General features: G+C 41.4%; 1 protein-coding gene across 2 annotated transcripts; it reads left to right on the forward strand.

Annotated features, from left to right (window-relative positions):
* Positions 1 to 3,235: 3,235 nt before the first annotated feature.
* ARL14EP (ARF like GTPase 14 effector protein) lies at positions 3,236 to 11,824 on the forward strand. Of its 2 annotated transcripts, none has more exons than XM_075426800.1 (4): positions 3,236 to 3,384; positions 7,223 to 7,728; positions 8,715 to 8,845; positions 10,291 to 11,824. In XM_075426800.1, exons 2-4 carry the CDS (start codon positions 7,306 to 7,308, stop codon positions 10,517 to 10,519), a joined length of 783 nt encoding a protein of 260 aa, XP_075282915.1. In that variant the 5' UTR covers positions 3,236 to 3,384; positions 7,223 to 7,305; the 3' UTR covers positions 10,520 to 11,824. The 2 variants fall into 2 exon arrangements, with proteins under 2 accessions (XP_075282915.1, XP_075282916.1); XM_075426801.1 differs by having other exon boundaries at positions 3,238 to 3,308.
* Positions 11,825 to 18,055: the final 6,231 nt, after the last annotated feature.

Below are 18,055 nucleotides of genomic sequence, written 5' to 3' on the forward strand. Positions count from 1 at the left end.
AATAACAAATCCGTCACTGCTTCAAATTCTGGAAAATTGAGGCGACAGAAAGACATAGCATTTTTAATTGATGATATATGTCAATACTTCTTTATTCAGTTTTACATGTGAGTGCACTGAGGCACACACTAATCACTGAATCTTAGCAAGCAGACCAAAACTAGATTCAGAGAGTATGACTTCTACTACTCTTCACCATTAAATCCACTCAAAAAATACCTTGACATATATATTCCTTTGCAGCACAAGCTTTAACAGTTTTCAGATGTGCGTATGTATGAAAATGGCATATGCAATCAACCTGCACTGGCAGAGAAAATATTTAAATTCCAGCCCAGTATTAAAAAAATATATAAGACTATTTTTACTGCATGTAGTCTAGCTTTCATCTTCCATATCTAGAATCCTTCTACTCTAACTCTCAAACTTCTCCCTCATTAACGTACAATTCCATTTACACAGATAAAAGCTAATGTGATCAACCAAAACTGGTCTAAACACATGGATGGCAGACTTGTTACAAGTTAACACATGGAAAACCAAAAATCTGTATCTAGCCCTATACAATTAGCTTCAGAGATTGACACTAACACAGCGCACCGCTCTTCCTATATTTATTTAACACAAATTGATGTCACAACCTGTATTCCAAATATCTCCTCTCATGAATTATTCCCCTTCATTAATTCCACTTATTTCATCCTAAGCAGCACATGTCAGCAGAGCAAGCCTTATGGAAGCCTCCTTGAATGATAGCACTTCGCAGTCTCTCTATCATCACTGAGCCAATGTATGACTTCAGCAATATACATGGAATTTACAATGGGTTTCTTTAATGATCAGATGGAGAAATGAAAAATGGCACAGCCTACATGCTGTTACTGTCACATTACAGCTGAAGCTTTATATTCCTGTGCTTTAGAATCCTGAAGTATAAAACTATTTCTCACCTCCGCAGGCTTTTAATTATTTTCAGACAACTATTCCGCCAATTCTTCAACACTGTTGCAAGAAGTTAGATGAAAAGACATCCTGATTTACAGTCTTGCATTTTAAAGGGATACAATTTCAAAATCGTATTTCTGCCTGAAAATATCCTTTTGCCAATCTCGTTACCAATAGTGACAAAGGCTACTGTGAATAACAGACTGCAAGAGAAAACCCCCCACTTTGCTGCTTTGGATCTTTTGTGCTGTTTCTAACATTTATTCCTAGTTGGCTTCAGTACTTCATTATGCTAACATTTTTTTTCTAACACCAAAATATAGCGGAGCCATAAAAAAATACTGCCAGGCCTTAAGAAAGTTGTGTATTTTTACTTTTTTTAGCTGAAGCTGGCTAAATAAGCAAGTTGTTTTGACCTTTAAGGCAAATTTAGTTTCTCTCAGGCTTGGCTAGTATTTGCCAAATCCAAGATTCTAACACAGTTTCAGCTTAAGAATGCTTCCAATGAAACCAGGCCCAAAAGCTGTTTGAATCACAACTTTAATCACCTAGATCTACACCCAAATATTTACAGTGAATCAAGACTGGCTTCTACTGCACTAATCACCACCATAGCTCAGTCTCAAAATCGTTTATTTGTTTACCAAGAGGTGTCATCTGTTACTACACTATCCATCAGCTGTGTCAAGCCCCAAGTAATGGGCACAGTATTACTCACTATTCTGTTACTAATATTAGTTTCCATAGCTCATTAAAATTATTTTTTTAGGTTCATGCCATGCCTTTCTGTATTTACTCTGGCTATAACTCGCCTTTCTTACTATTACCATCCACTGAAAGTCTCTTGGAAAGCCAGTCAGTAATTACTCCGTTATAAATCATTGGGAAGGGAACTTACGCCTCCAGCGTGACTGACTGGGTGGCCTTAATTTGTTGCTAAAGTTATCAGGCTGTGATATACTGATGAACTATGGGCAATCTGAGTGGGCAGGAACAAATCGCATATGATCTCACAGATCTTTTCTGTCTCATTGTGTCATAAACTCAGCAATCTGCAGCTATCGTGCAGGACAGGAGCAACGCAGGTAGATCAGCTCAGCACCTACCAAGCCTGCACGTCACACCTCACTTATGAGCAGGGCAATGTTTTCAAAAGGCTGCCCTGCCTTCGAAGAGGTTTGGAAAGAACAGCCGCATCCTCTAAAAAATTCTGGGTTGATTCCAGTCTGGAGAGAGCAACCCCGACAGAAGAAAGACACTCTCATCCAACATTTTTTTCTTGTAAACTCTCAAATTATAAACAGAAATAGATAAACAAACAAAAACCTTCCATAGGCATAAGTGGCAATGTAAGGCTTGCTTTAAAATACCACTAACATTATTACCATTTGAAATCAGCATCATAAATTTCAGGTACTTATTAGGACACCTGTGTTCTGCTTCTTATCATTATTGTTCCAAAACCTCAAAGAATAAGCAGGGCGCAGTGCTGCTATCTAGCCATAGAACAAACGAGCAAGTCAGACTTTCGTACCTCCTCCCTTGAAAGATCCATTGTCCTTAAAACATTGTAGAATTTGAAAAAAAAAAAAGGAACAGACTTTCAAGACATTCTAGTGACCAAGAAACTGTTGGGGACGTTTTTTTTCCTAAATGAAGAAACATATTTTCGAGATTTTTGTTTTATTTAAAAACAGTAGGGGCCTCACTAGCACCGAAATGCAGGGGGGGGGGGAATTGGTGTCGCATGGTATCTGGAAAACACAACATCCCCGAGATTGCCCTAACGTGACACCACTGAGAGCTCTCCCCGTTTTAACTAGCCAGGCTTCCTCCCGGCGCGCTCTCCTCGGGGGAGCAGAGGGGTCTGCGCAGCGCCAACCCCGGCCCGAAGCCTGAGGCGTTCCCAGCGCCTCGGCCGACTCCAGCGCGGGGCGGGCCGCGCGCTGCCCTCACAGCGAGCGCTGCTCGCCCGGCGGCCGGGCAGACAGCCCCTGCGACCCCCGGCCCCGGGTCCGAGCCTCTCCCCCAGCCTCTGCGCCCACCGAGGGCGGCTGCGCCTCCCTCGTCTGCCCGGCTGCCGCCCAGGGCTCCCACGCCAGGCACTGCCTGACCCACGCCGCCATCGCGGCGAACCGCCCCGGAGAGACACAGCGCACCACCTCCCCCATCCTGGAGCCGTCTCAGCCCCCCCCGCCCCACAGCGCGCGGGCAGCGCATGCGCGGCGCCAGCCCAGCCCGGCGCGTCGCGCACGGGCCCACGCTCGGCCACGTGACCTCGCTGCCGCGTCCTCCGTAGCGACCGGCGTCGCCCTTCCCCCTCTCCAGCCGGAAGCGCCGCTCCGCGATTCCGCTGCTCTATGGTGAGCCGGCGGGCCGTGGCTGTGGGAAGGCGGAAGCCGGGTACCGGCGTCCCGGCGGAAGAAAGTCCACGGCAAGGTACCGGGGCAGCCTCCCGCCGCCCGAGGGGCCGCGGCCGGCAACGGGAGGGGCGGAGCGAGGCGGCGGGCAACGGCGGCACCGGGCCGGGGCTGGGAGGAGCCGTCCGCGGCCTAGGGCCGCGCCCGGGCTGCGGCGAACCTTTCCCGGCGGCGGGCCGGCCCGCCGCTCGCCCCTCGCCCCAGCCTCTCCGGGGGTCGGTGCCCCCCGAGCCGGCCGCTCGGCTCCCGGCCCACAGCCCCGGCCGGGCGCTGCCGCCGTCGGGTGAGGCTCTGCCGGGCGCCTGTACCCGGCGCAGCGTGCGCGGGGCCACAGCGGCCGTTGCGGGAGCGCGCTTTCCCGTCGGCGGCTCCCAGCCAGCGCTGAGCTTTCCTCCGTCCCCGCCGGCAGCGAGAGGCTGGAAAGCCCCTGTGAATCTGCGCTAGCGCGGCCGACTTGGTGCGCGCAGGTGCCTCGCTGCACCCGTCCTCGCCGCCGCTTTCAGGCTGAGGTGGTTGTGTTTGGGGCAGTAAACCCTAGCTGGTCGCTTCACAGGTGTGAATACAAGCCTTCACTGAAGTGCCTGGTTTTGGAAGCTCTCACCTGTTCCCACCAAAAAGAAATCAAAAGCAAAAAGCTGTGTGCACCTCCCAGGGGGAGCAGGGGAGAAATGCCTCTGCAGCTTCTACCAAGAATGCTTGCAAATCAAGTGGGTGAGATACATGACTTATGTCACCAGCACACTATCGTTTGAACAGGCTGTGGTCATACACTCGATGGGCTTTCCCTCTGTTTAATATAGTGGTATTTCAGGTAGTGCAGTCAACTTAAAACAGATGCCTGCCAAAGACAGCAATGCAGTAATTATTTTCTGTTTAACAGAAAACAAATTATTTTTTAGTTAGAACATCTTCCAAGAGTTCTGACTCCTAATACATCTGAAAATTTCAAAAATTCAGATCATCATTGTTGTATTGACTTAGTGTGCTTCCTCATCAACACACACAACCCCCACCTGCCATAGCGGGAATCAGTTAAAAGTACACATTAGCACTTGAGGCAAGCTTGGTGCATAGCCTGCAACAAACTTCTCTGAATCAAGTTACTTACTAAATTACTTACGAAATTGCTGTTAAAACGTTAACTTAGCTGCAGTGAGCTTTGATCATTCTGTTCCAGTTATCCTAGTTTGAAAGACAAACTTTGTGCACCTAATGAAAAAAAAGATTAGTTCTGAACATAACCAGTTTACTAAGTTTGACAGATGGTCTTTAAAAGAGAGGAGGAAAAAAAAAAATATCATTCAAAGTCAGTACCAGAGTGAAAGTACATAAATAGGCAAAGGCACTGGAACTTTTATGTAGTAAAACTTAACAGAGCACTCTTAGTGCTCAGCAGACACTGAAAATAAGAATTTTTAAAACTTCATTGATCTACAAAAGATTCTATACTTCTTATTTGTATTCTTCAGTGCAGATCTGAAGAGCTGTGCAGGGTAAAAACTTCAGGAGAGGTCTTAGTTAACATAGAATACAGAAATATCAGTGAAGAAGAGTTCAGACAGCCTGACAGTTTAGGACTAGTCCTTAAAATACAGGATTTAGGTTTTGACCTGAGAAATCACTGCTAAGTATTAGACTACTGAAGTCTTTCTATTTTCAGATAACTTGCGAAAAACAGAACCAAGTTTGCTTTATTTTCAGAATGAAATACATACCCTTTTTTTGCAAACTCACATGTTCATAACATTATGCCTCTATTGTTCTTGCTTTATGTGTGAACAGTGGAGCATTCTTAACAATAGGCTGAGAAAACTTGTTTAAAAATAGTTGTTCAGCTGTAGTCAGTTCTGTCTTGAATCAGGTATAAAATTATACTTTAAAACAAGTTTACTGGCCTGAGTATAGCCCAGCATATTGTTTATGTGTGGATCAGTTAAATCACTAGACAATAGCATGTTCTATGCAAGACCTTTGAAATACTGTGCATGCAGTTTGATGTATGGAAATGTGTTGTATAATTGCTTCAGATGCATACATCTGTTTCAGAAAAGAATAAAGTATTACAATCAAGAGGATTTCTGCTGCAAAAATGCTCCAGGCAGTGGCTTTACAGAGTAATTTTAAGAAGCCTATTAGGTTCTCAGTGTTCTCTGGAAAACTTCTGCACTGCTGTGTTCAGTTTTCTGTATATTGGATAAAGCTTACGCATTTCATGTCATTAGGTTGTGTGATGTTGTTTGCTTTTATTGGAAGTTGCATCCCAGACTTTTTCTGTTACACAGTCGGCTGATAATTTACTGATTAAAGAGGCATATTGCCCTGTTCAGTGGTTAGCACAAATAACTGTGACATGGTTTAACCCCAGCTGGCAACTAAGCACCACACAGCCGCTCACTCACTCCCCCACAGTGGGATGGGAGGGAGGATAGGAAAGGTAAAAGTGAGAAACTTGTGGGTTGAGATGAAAACAGTTTAATAATTCAAAGGAAATTCAAAGAGAAAACTGAGGAAAAGCAAAAAATTAAAACCAAAAAAACCAAGCAATGCAACTGAAAACAGTTGCTCACCACCGACCAAATGACTGATGCCCATCTGGTCCCTGAGCAGCAGCCCCGTCTGCCAGCCTCTCCCCCAGTTTTATTGCTGAGCATGGTGTCATAGGGTATAGAATATCCCTTCGCTCAGCTGTCCCAGCTGTGTGCCCTCCCAACTTTTTGCGTACCTGCAACCTTCTCACTGACAGGGGATTCCGAGGAGCAGAAAAGGACTTGACAGTGTGTAAGCACTGGTCAGCAGTAACTAAAACACCAACATGTTATCAACACTATTTTCAGTACAAATCCAAAACATAGCCACATACAAGCTACTATGAAGAAATATAACCCTGTCCCAGCCAAAACCAGTACACTATGCTCTTTAATTTGTCCGATTTTGTCTATGTAGGTGATCATTAAGATCCTAGTTAGGTCATATTCATTGTAATTAAGGTTCTCAGAGGTATTGAAAGCAAATGAATTCCTTTCTTTCGGTAGAAATTTATCCTTAATGTTGCCATAGAAAATAACGCAAGGTAGGCTCAAGCTCTGATGTTTTAGGGCCAGCACTGGATTTGCAACACACTTTGGCACAAGACCACTCTGCAGTAGCTAGCTTTGTGTTTGTGTTTAAACAACTGCCCAATATTTACATCATACAGACATGGCACTCAGTTGGAAAGACCTGCATGCAAAGGTCACATGACCACAACTGCACATACCTAAAACCACTGATCTTTGTGTATACCACAGGCTGTTTCTTGGAAAGGCTCAGGTTGATTCCATGTGTGTGTTGACCTGCAGCTGGTAGACGTGGGAAGAACATGCACGAAGGCACTGTTGGATGTGAATTGCTAAGTGACATCAGACAGCCCACGCAGCCTACCTTCAGTAGCTTTTTTTCCTAGAAACTACTTGGAAACAGGATGGGCGAATTGTTTAGCCATCAACAGTCTCTTCATGTGGGCCAGCTTCACAACTCGTCTTCACTAGGAGGGGTTGTGCCAAGAGGAGGTCCCCAGGGAACTGATGACCAGAGCAGGCTCCTGTCTGAACAATTCATCCACCACTTGCTCCCAGATTGCTTTTCAGAAAGTAATGCTACTAAATATTTTGAATTTATACTTAACTGTAGTGGGGAAAAAAATGCCTCCGAAAGGAACAGAAGATTCATGGTTTAACTCCAGAATTAAATTCAGTGTATTTTTAGTCTTTTCTAGACTAGAAGGCATTACATGTTTTTTTTTGAAATTGCTTAAACCTAGTCTGTCAAGGTAACAGCTAAAGGTTTGCAGCACTGATTGATTTTAATGCTTTCCCTAGGGTGACCTTCCTAGTAACTACTAAGACTTCAAAGAACTCACATTAGGCAAAATAAGTGAAATAAGTTATTCTGTTAAAGTGAAATGGATCCTTGTTCAGTTGGAGTTCAGCTTCAAGCTACCAATGAGTGCCATAAAACCTATTATACCCGTCACACTGGCTTCAAGACTAAGCAAGATGTATCTTCGTCTGACCTACTGTTGCTTCAGCTTAGGACTGGAATAACCCTTTCAGAGAACAACACAATCTGCTTCCACCATGCAAAAATTTACATTGAAAGATTCGAAGACTTACAGAAATCATGTTGTGATCCCTTTAATATACACAGAAAACTATCAAAGAAAAACTTACGTGCAATTGACTTAGATGATGCAACTTTTCTAAGTGCCAAGTTTGGAAGACAGTTTGTACCTGGTTGGAAGCTTTGTCCCAAATGTATGCAGATAATAAACGGAAGCGTGGATGTTGAATCCGAAGAGCGCCAAAGAAGAAAACTTGATTCAGACGTATGTATATGGATCATTTTTCCCACCCCCCTAAGTTCTGCAAGCTATTGGAATTGGACTTCATACAAAGTCCTGCATAAATAAATTAACGTTCTTAATAGATGTGTGGGAGTTTATTGTATTTGAACCTTTATTTAGAGGACCTTAATCCTCTTCCCTAATTAAATATGATGGCCTTTTAAATACAAATGGTAGCGTGTGCTAGGGTGACTTACAACTCGGAAGTTTTTGTAAATACCAGACTGCTGCTGGTATTTTAAGCTCTTACTCAAGCCTTACAAAAAACAAGCTCTTGCGTTTAAAATGGAACACTGCAAAGGTTGCTTCTAAGGATGTTGAGATAAACTTCTGGTTTAGTCTCTTCACTTTGAAAAAAAAAAACCCACTTCCTCTAGCAGTTCATTACCAAGTGAACGTGTATTGAGGTGAACTAAGTGTACCCTTGTTGTGGTGTCTGAGCTGTGAAGGCCATGGTGTTTGTTCAGGGATGTAATGAACTGGTGTGGGAGGATCATGCTTTAAGTGCGAAGTTTGGAATATAGCTTGTACATTGTTGGATGCATTGTTCAGGATCTATGCAGGTAGTCAGTAGAAGCGTGGGCAACCAAATCAGCAAGAGCCCATTCATATCTGCCCTGCAGCAAAACAGAATTGCCTGCTAGGAGCTGTTGCCCCTTTCAGCCCAGGGGCTGTTGCCCAACTGGATTTTTCAATTGAGTGTCAGTATGATTAGGAGACTGACAGGGGGTGAAATTTGAAAGCATTGATTAAAACTGCTACTATAAAGCTTGTATTGGAGTTTGAGACTGATACAGTTCCCCAGTACAAAAATTTTAAGACTTAAGTTGTTTCTCCTGAGAAATCCAGTACTTGGAATTGAGGTCAACAATTTACCTAAGTTACAAATACAAACGTAAATTCATAAAAAATGTCCAGTCAAGCCAGTATATTGTAGGAATTAAATGAGGTTTTCTGTCTTTGTTCAGGGGCGTACAGCTAAGGCTTTAAAGTCTCTACAGTTTGCTAATCCAGGACGACAGACTGAATTCATTCCTGAGACCAGCAAAAGGGAAAAAAGAAGGCTGCAAACCAAAAATGCATCATTTAATTCTGACAGGTGAGCTATTTGCTGTATTTACATTAGCTTTCACTTCAAATAAAATAGCCTTGGTAGTCAGAAGCAGCATAACATTTTCTATATGAATGTTTGCATGTTTATGGATTGCTTTTTTTAGTTTTGAGGATGTTAAAGCTCACTTCCATTATGGAGATAAAAAAAAACCAGAAGATAAAACTATTAACATGCAGTCCATATTTCAGACAATTAGTATTTGGTAAGGCATGATAATACCACACAGATCATAGATGAAACTATTAATTTATACATATACTAAAAATTTGAATACAGTAAGATCAAGCAGACTACACTTAAAATATTGGAGTTGTCATTTTTTTAATAAACTCAGTAGTTACACTTTGTAAACAAAAGTGCGCAAGTTAGGACCTTACCTTGCTTTTAAAAAAGGAAGTTACTGTCCAAGCTGGACAATACCATATAATAATGACAACCTTCTAATGTGACTGGTTTTAAAATTATGCTTTCTACAGAGGAAAGTTATATGCAGCTGAATTTTGTCTATCATTTTCCACTGAAAGTTTGGATCATTTCAGTCTTGTCGTAATAAGAGTGATAGAAATCCCAGCTTTCACTAGCCATATTTGTTAAAACATGCCAGAAAGATCACATTAATACTTTTTCCCTGCTCTCCACCTAAGTTTAGCTTTACCAGACAGAAACAGACACTAGATGCACTGTTCATAAACTACCCATCCTTTTCTCCTCTGTTTGTTTCTTCTGCTCAGTTTGGGCACAAGTTGCAACCAGGGATATTTTGATGAGATGTTAGGAAAACTGTACTGTTTCTATGTATGTAGTAAAACACTGGATCAAAAGTGTTGCGGCATCTCTGACATTAGAGTTGTTCAGAACTCGACTAGATGCAGCCCTAAGCAACGTAATTTGAGTTGATCTGGCTTTGAACAGCAGGTCAAATGAGGTGACTTCCAGAGGTCCCTTCCAAACAGAGTTTTTCTGTGATTCTGCAGTTTAACAGAACTGTTACAGAAATGGATAATGATAAAAGCATACAAAATACTTTTAAATTAGGATGTGCACACCCTAAATGATGCTATGTGATGTCCTTTGAAATACAGCTACACATTGCAAAAGAAAAGTGAATTAAGGCAGCATTTCACATCATTTGAAAGGTGATCTGCAGTTTACATCATATAACTAAGAATATTTAGAAGTGGTTGAATAAGTGTGCTATTAAAGAAATAAAAACTCCCCATTCTTGAAATTACTTCAAAAGCACTATAGTGGAGATACAATTAGAACTGAGAAATGTTGTCAAATACAGTGACTTATATACATCTTTTAAATTAACAGTGTTAAAATGAACACCTGAAGAGAGCAAACTTCTGTCCACAACTGTTGGCAGCTTGGTGTCAAAATAGGTGGATTTTTAAATGTGAAAATAATTGTTGTTTTTCATTATACAGGCAAGTTATACCAGCCAAGAGTAAAGTCTACGATAGCCAGGGACTACTACTCTACAGTGGGATTGACCTCTGTGACTGTCTCGACGAAGATTGCCTGGGATGCTTCTATGCTTGCCCCAAGTGTGGCTCCAACAAGTGCGGAGCTGAATGTCGCTGTGACCGCAAGTGGCTGTATGAGCAAATAGAGATAGAAGGAGGAGAAATAATTAGAAATAAGCATGTTGGTTAGTGTATATGCACACTGTTTATCCTGAGTATATGTTCCATGCTTTGATTAAACACAGCACATTCATAATTTAGTAGTCTAATGAAAGCCAGTGGAATTTACTGTGATCCACATGATTAATGTGCTGCCTTTCACATTCATTTTCAGTATGATTATGGAAATAATCATACTGCTGTCTTTTCACACTTCATTCTACCTCATACTCTGTCTTGTTAGTCATCCAAGTAAGTTCTCTTTGAACAGTCTTTCACTATATCTAACTATAAAGATGCAAAGTTTTCACGCGACATATCCCGAGCCACTCACCATCATTTCACATACTGTTTTGTAGAGGGTACCATCTCCATGTATCCCTCATTTTTCCTTCTCTAGTTCAGGATCTTGTGGTTCTGAACCTGTTTTATGTGAAACACGCTAAAAGTTCTTAGTGAATTTATATGCAGTATGTAAAGCTCTCTGCAGTATTAATAGTGAATTCTGTATCTTCTATAGATTACCCTAGCTACATCTGATAAATTCAGTCCTGTTCACTTAAATGGATTCAAAGGCATTTCGGAATTCAGATCCCATCCAAGTTACTGGGATTTGAGATCAGGTTATCCTTATGAATTCAAGCCTCACTGTTAAAGTGCTATTAAACTGTCAAGGCACTGAAAAATGTGTAAAGTATTTAATTATGGTAATGGTTTGTTGGTTTCTGTATAACAGTTGAAATAATTTTGCTGTATTTGGTATCAGTCTGTGATTGGACTGGACTGGTACTTCAACAGCCCTCTCCCCTTTTATTTTTGAATGTTTACATGCAGCTGAAGTGAATTTGAGTGTCTGTTCCCAAACTAACAGTATCTAAACTGCTACAAAAAAACCTCAGTTGAATTAAAATTGTTTGGTTGATGCAGTATCTATCCTCAGAACACTGAAATTTTACAGTACAATGAGATTTATGGAAAAGAGATTTTATAATTGAGATCTTGGTAACGTTAATAGTTATTCCTTGGTATTTTTGTTGTGTTTCGGATAAATTTCCTACTTCTGTAATAGACTTGGAACATCTGCATGTTTACTGGGTTATATTTGTTCAAGAACACTTAACTGTTGCTTTCTGAAGACTTACTTGATAAAGTTGTTAAATCTTGCTATTTGAATATTTTCTGTTAAGTGTCATGAAGGTTGCATCACTGAAATCCCAAGTTATGCTTTGAGTTGTGCTGACATCTGCTGGTCCCCATGAAGTGTAAGCATCAACTTATACTGCATTTTTGATAAGTCTGCTACAAAAATAAACAGACTTTCTTTTTTTTGATCAGATCATTGGCTCTTCTTCCAGTGGATGCGTCTCTCTTTGGCTTTGGATTCCAGCCACATTTGTCACAGGAACCATCCTGGGTGTTTATTTAGGGAGAGCAGCACGCTCTTTACACTCTTTTCAAGATAGCAGCACCACAAATGTGTAATAGCCACGGCTTCCCTTACATGCAAGTGTCATTTAATACATTTGACTTTGTTGACTACAGCACATGCTTATCCTGATGTAACAATTCATCTTCTGTATTTGTTCCATATTTGGAACTGTTTCATCTCTTAAGCAACTTTCTGAATTAGATGAAAATACAAAGATAAACCTCCATGAAAGTGAGAGCAGAAAAAAGCTGGTCCAATTTTTTAATGTTTATGTATTTATGTTTGATGAATATAAGTTGCCACTTCAGTCCACAGTTAGACTTTGAATTCACTGAAGTGAAATGTGAGTCTTAGCAGTAGGTTGAATTGCCTAGAGCATCCCATTATTAGAATTATATTTCTCCATCTCTATCAAGTCTCCAAAAAGTTAGTGTATTCAGTCTCTCATTTTGCAGATTCACTAGCAATGAGTACTTTCCCAAATAAATCACTCAAGTTGTTTCCTAGCAAAATGCATAGGACTGCCATTTGAGTAAAAGCCTGCACTAAGTACTGAGTACTGTTGATTGCTATAGAAGCTATGGGAGACTTACGGTTTTCTCCAGTAAAACTGGACTTTTTGGTATTGGATGTTCACACATCCTGCCTACATATTTAGGACATTTCCATTTAGCTTCATTTCCTTAACATGCCTTTGTTGCAGTGTGTTACTAAGTTCATTAATATGTTTTTATACACTTCCATGGCCGCCTCATCTATTTTTCTGTTAAAAGACGTCATTGCGAGTCAAACTTTAGGATCTTGCTAGATGTAAAATGCTTACAGCTATGAATTTCTCTGATTCTTTTCTGTATGTTTTTATAAACTCTACACAAACTTACCCCATCAGCATAATACATATCCAAGCTATTTTATCATCATCAAAAAATGACTGGATATTGTTCCCAATCACATATGTAGTTCCCTATCTTTCAGAATTACTCTATAACTAAGCCTCTTAAACGCTATGTTCTTTTAATATAGCCAAAGGAAACAACTATTTTCCATAAAAGCCAAAGTTCATAAGCCAGCTATAATAACAACTTTAAACTCTGGATGCATTAAAAAGAAAAAACAACTGGAGATATACCCCAGTTACCACAATAAAACTTGCCTTTTGAGATTAATTGCAAAAATTAATGCCTAGATGAGTTACATATTCAAAAGACAGAAATCAATGACAATAAAAGAATGTTTTATGAATAATACATATCCCATGGATCAATTTGAGTTGATGGAACAGAAGCTCCAGATCTCTTAAGTACAGTGTTGAGTACTGGTTTGGTTTCCTTCTCACACAGAGCAAAATTCACACCGAGTTTAGAACACGGCCAAATTTAACATTTTACAAAGTCAGCGAGGGCTCTTCCATGGAGCTTGAGAGAGTTACCACACAACCTCGTGGTCAGGTCTGAGAAAGGGTGTGCCTGGGTGTGCCCTGTTATCCACCCCCAGGCTTAGTGGAGTTGAAAGTTTCAAACTGATGAACGGTGCCCTGAGATGCTTTCTGTTAAATATTCAAATAATGAGTATAAATACTCAAATAACAATATAGCACAGTCAGGTAATTACTCAGAGATGGTGTTATATTAACGGTTTCAGCATCTATGCTACTAAAAGGCATTTTAGTTGTGGGAGCTGCATTATAATCTCCTTAGAGCATGAATTTGGTTTTCTGTTAATCAGTTAAGTTTATAACTCTTAGAAACTAACACGAGGACACTTTTGAGTGTCTTGGCTGACTGTTCAAGACATCAGAAACAGCAGGAAGTGGACAGACCAAAAAAAAAAGCACAATTTTATAAATTCAGAAGTCAGAATCGAAGCCTCTAAGGGAAAAAAGAAAACTGAGTTAAGGTGACAGAATTCTTTTTCCTGATTTTAGACCCAGTTTAATGTTCTTTTTAGCCTTATAGAATAGGTGTTTCTTGTATTAGCCCAAATGGACCAACAGACAATTGTGCGAGTTCGCACTGAAACCCCATAGTGACACAGCTACGCAGAGGTAAGTGTTTGGTGCACATCTGTCACTCGTTATGTGACAGAAACAGCTACAACTTGCTGGAATCGGCATCAAAGCCTTTGAGTTCTCCTAGTCTCATGAAAAAGCATAAGGCTTATAATTTTCAGTTTCAATTACTTTGTTTCCCTCTAAAATGAGAGTCAGATTTTTGGCCATATTTGTGTCATAACAAATGCAGAGTTTCAGCATTTTCTGACTGATTTCTCAGTGGAGTATAGGATGTTCAGACATGCAGTAACTTGTCCCTTCTGATGCAGATAATTTTCCCCAGTAATTCTTCAGCGAACGTTCTTGAAGTTTTATTCACATTTATCGCGACTTCTAACCAGTCAATATCATACTAATCACAGCTAGGCTAAATAATTCTCTCCAACTTTAAGTTATGCATGCTTTTAAATCCTCCTAACAGTAGAAGAACTATTTCATAAAAGGAATATATTTGTATTTAAAGATCCTTAATTACAAGTTTCATCTAATATTTACCAATGTGGAAGCCGTAACCGGAACTATTCTTATACACATTCAGTGCAATTGGATTTCAAAATTAACAGCTCTCCTCCAAGCACCCATTAAAAAAAAATTGTAGGGAGGTGCGAACGACTGCGATTAAACTGTCCAGTTCACTCCATGTAGGCGTTTTGTTTGAAATTCGTTATCCAGCTCAGAAATAGGTTTGCATTGTCAAAGTTTTTCCTACCCAGCAGATGGCATGAGTTTACTGCAAAAACCTGACTGTGAGCTGCTCCTGGACCACCTCCGAGCCAAGCATCCCCACTCATCTGAGCAGAGGGGGTTTCGGTATTGGACGGGTTCAGGAATCGAGCCCAAGACAAGAGATGCATTCATTACCCACGTCTCTGAGGTGGAAATATAGCAGCCTCAAGTACAAGATTAGCACTTAAAAAATAACAGAAATTGTTTCTCTTTCTGGTCTTCATAAAAGCTTCTCACCAGCCCCCCAAATACCTTGTGAATTGTTAGGTCTTGAAGTAGAGATCGACATAATTATTAATAGCTACATTTACAATTTAGCGTTCACTATGAAACCTTGGTTTAAGGCTTCTACCCGAGAACTCCTGTAGCAATTCAGCATAAAGTGGCCGAGAAGCCCACTCGCAGCAGGGTCCTGCACTTGCTGGGAGACTCTCGCGGGAAACTGTGTGACACCCACGCTGATGCTACTGCCAGTGTGCAATACGCAGCCAAATAACCACAGGCATCCCAGCTCCCAGAGAAACGGGTAAAATGCTCTGACAGCATTTTACCAGAGTAGCTACGATGGTAACCAGAACCAGCCTAGCATAAGTTGTGTTAGGCCCATGTGGGGAAAGACAAGCGGGGCAGCTGGGGAGGGGAAAAGCTTCTCTCGGTCTCCTGCTATTATGGAGTGGGGAGAAAATTGCCCTAATTCTTCTCTTCTTCCCCCAGCTTCCTTTGGCAGCCCTTCACATGTACTCACCAGCAAATTGAATCTGTATAGCACAGTAAATGACTTGCCCTTCTAGGCTCTAGTGAGGGCAATATTAACAACTGGAGTGCCATAAACTCAGTTCATCTCACCCACAGACAACAGCACTATCTACTGCAGCCTCCTGAGAGTAAACAGTGATGTAGTGCCCACACAGAGCCCCAGACTACAACTAGAAGCAAAAGCAATTCTCTTTGGTCATCTTCTGATTTTCTGCTTGTTATTCTTCTGTTTGTTCTTGCATTTTAATTGCTAGCTATACCTACTTTAAACGTTCATTTTAGCTACTGAATTAATACCATGAATCAGACAACGTTAATTTACAGTAAGAAAAAGAAAAGAACAAAAAAGTACCAGAAATCACCAGCTAAGCCTCACAGGTGAGCCACTTATCAGAAGCCGCAGAACTTAAAAACTTCTTAAAGAGAAATCACTGGGAATTCAAGATCCTAGTCCATTCACAGCTCTTAAGGCCTCACAAGTCGTCTAAGAAACTGGAACTAAGAATTCCATTAACACAACTACTTTGCTTAAAGGTAGAAAATCAGATTTTATAGGCCTTCAGTAGCATAACAATTTTCCTAAATTCAGTATTTCTTGTTCTAGTTCACCATTCCTGAGAGTACCTGATAATCCAGATATATTCAGGAGAATGAGTTTGCTCCTCACGTCATCCATTTTCTGCTGCAAACTTGTAGCACAAAAAAAAAAACAACCAAAAAACAATCAAACAACTAAAAATCCCCACCGCCAAACCTCCAAGCAACTCCTTTCCTTCTGTTTTATAACATGGTAGTGCTTTCACAGGGGACTCCCTTGGCAGTTTCCAAACACATGGGCTGAATCCTGACAGCTGTCTTCAATGTTCTCGGAACTTTTCTCCTGACAACCAGCTCCTCTTAATAGTTATTAATTAGAGTGATTATATTTCAGCTTAGTTTTCAGTTATTAGCTTTGTGCTTCTTTCTGGGAGTTTGAGCTCGATCTCCAAGAGAGAAGAAAATCAGAGTTACTACTCTGTTAAATACACTTGTGTAGTACGCCTAACCTCCAGCCAGACTCCTTAAACTGTACAGGTGTCAGGGTTCAGCCCTGAACGGCGACTAAGCCCCACACAGCCGCTCGCTCACTTCCCCCTGGTGGGATGGGGGAAGAGAATCAGAAAAGTGAGAAAACTCATGGGTTGAGATAAAGACAGTTTAATAGGTAAGGCAAAAGCTGTGCGCACAAGCAAAGCAAAGTAAGGAATTCATTCAGTACTTCCCATGGGCAGGCAGGTGTTCAGACTTCTCCAGGAAAGCAGGGTTTCATCTCCCATAACAGTTACTTGGGAAAACACACGCCGTAACTCCTAATGTCCCTCCCCCTCCTCCTTTCCCCCAGCTTTGATGGCTGAGCAGCGTGTCATATGGCATGGAATGTCCCTTTGGTCCATTGGGGTCAGCTCTCCCGGCTTCTTGTGCACCCCTAGCCTACTCGTCCCCCCCGCCAGCAGAAGGCAGCTATGGAGCAGCCATCAGCGTACACCTAACATAAATTCTCCTTCTGCTTCTGGGGACCTAAAATAAAACATTTGTGTAACCTTTACAGGCTTGGCCCCCAAAGACCAGACCTGGAGAAGCCTGAAAACCTATGAAACGTGAAGTGCCAAATGCCTGCATCTGGACTGAAATAGTTGGGCTTCCTTTTGGAGTTCAGAGTCAGGCTTGGAGATGGGGACAAGACAGCCGAACACAGAGAAGTGAAATGGATGACTTTTAAATGCTTTCTGTTGGGTGTAATCATAATAAACTAGCTGGGTAGAGAGCACAGAGTAATTAACTTACACTAATGAAAGTTGCTAATATCTCTAGGCAAATCCAGAATTTTATTTTTCTAAAGAGGTTTTCTTCCTACTGTTGTGTTTTCCGTTTGTTTTTGCTTGTATCAAAAAACCAGAAAGGCACAATTTATCCAGCCTAGTCTGTGCCAACTACCTCCGCTTTACGATTCCCCTGTGTTAATTTCTTGTCTGTGAACTCCTGACTCTTTGAAGTAAAACATTGGGTGAGATCTGGTTTGGAGCAAATGAGAATGCAGGGCTGCTGACAAAGGACATCCATCATAGGAATCGCTGCAGAAGATGTCTGCAGTTTCTCCTCCTCTGGTGTGAGTGAACTCACAGAGTTTTCCTCGTGTACTGTCTGAGCACATACTGATTCCTTATTTTTAATCAATATTTTTCTCCCAGAATGGCAGAACCTAACCCGCTAACTTTGTACATATAGGTGGTGGGGGGGGGGGGGTTAATAATTAAATTAATTCTGGGGGCATAGTGCCCCAAATGGTCTAAGGCAGAGTCAGATCCTGAACCCTGTCAGGTAGTTTTTACTTCTTCCAAATCTCAGTAAAGCTGTGTGTGTATGTGTAAGTACTTCTATGCAGTTGATCCAGCCAAGCTAGTTGGAGCTCACCTCTCAGAAATACAGGGTACAAATGACATCGTAGAAGTTGCCACTGATTTATGTGTATGAGTGGATTTGTTTGAACCCCCCCCCAGTGGAGTTGAGAAGGAAAATGCAAAACTACTTTTCGACCTAAGTGCGTGTTCTCTCCTGTAGGGTATGAG

The sequence above is a fragment of the Opisthocomus hoazin genome, chromosome 7, assembly GCF_030867145.1.
Source record: "Opisthocomus hoazin isolate bOpiHoa1 chromosome 7, bOpiHoa1.hap1, whole genome shotgun sequence".
Taxonomy (NCBI): Eukaryota; Metazoa; Chordata; class Aves; order Opisthocomiformes; family Opisthocomidae; genus Opisthocomus; species Opisthocomus hoazin.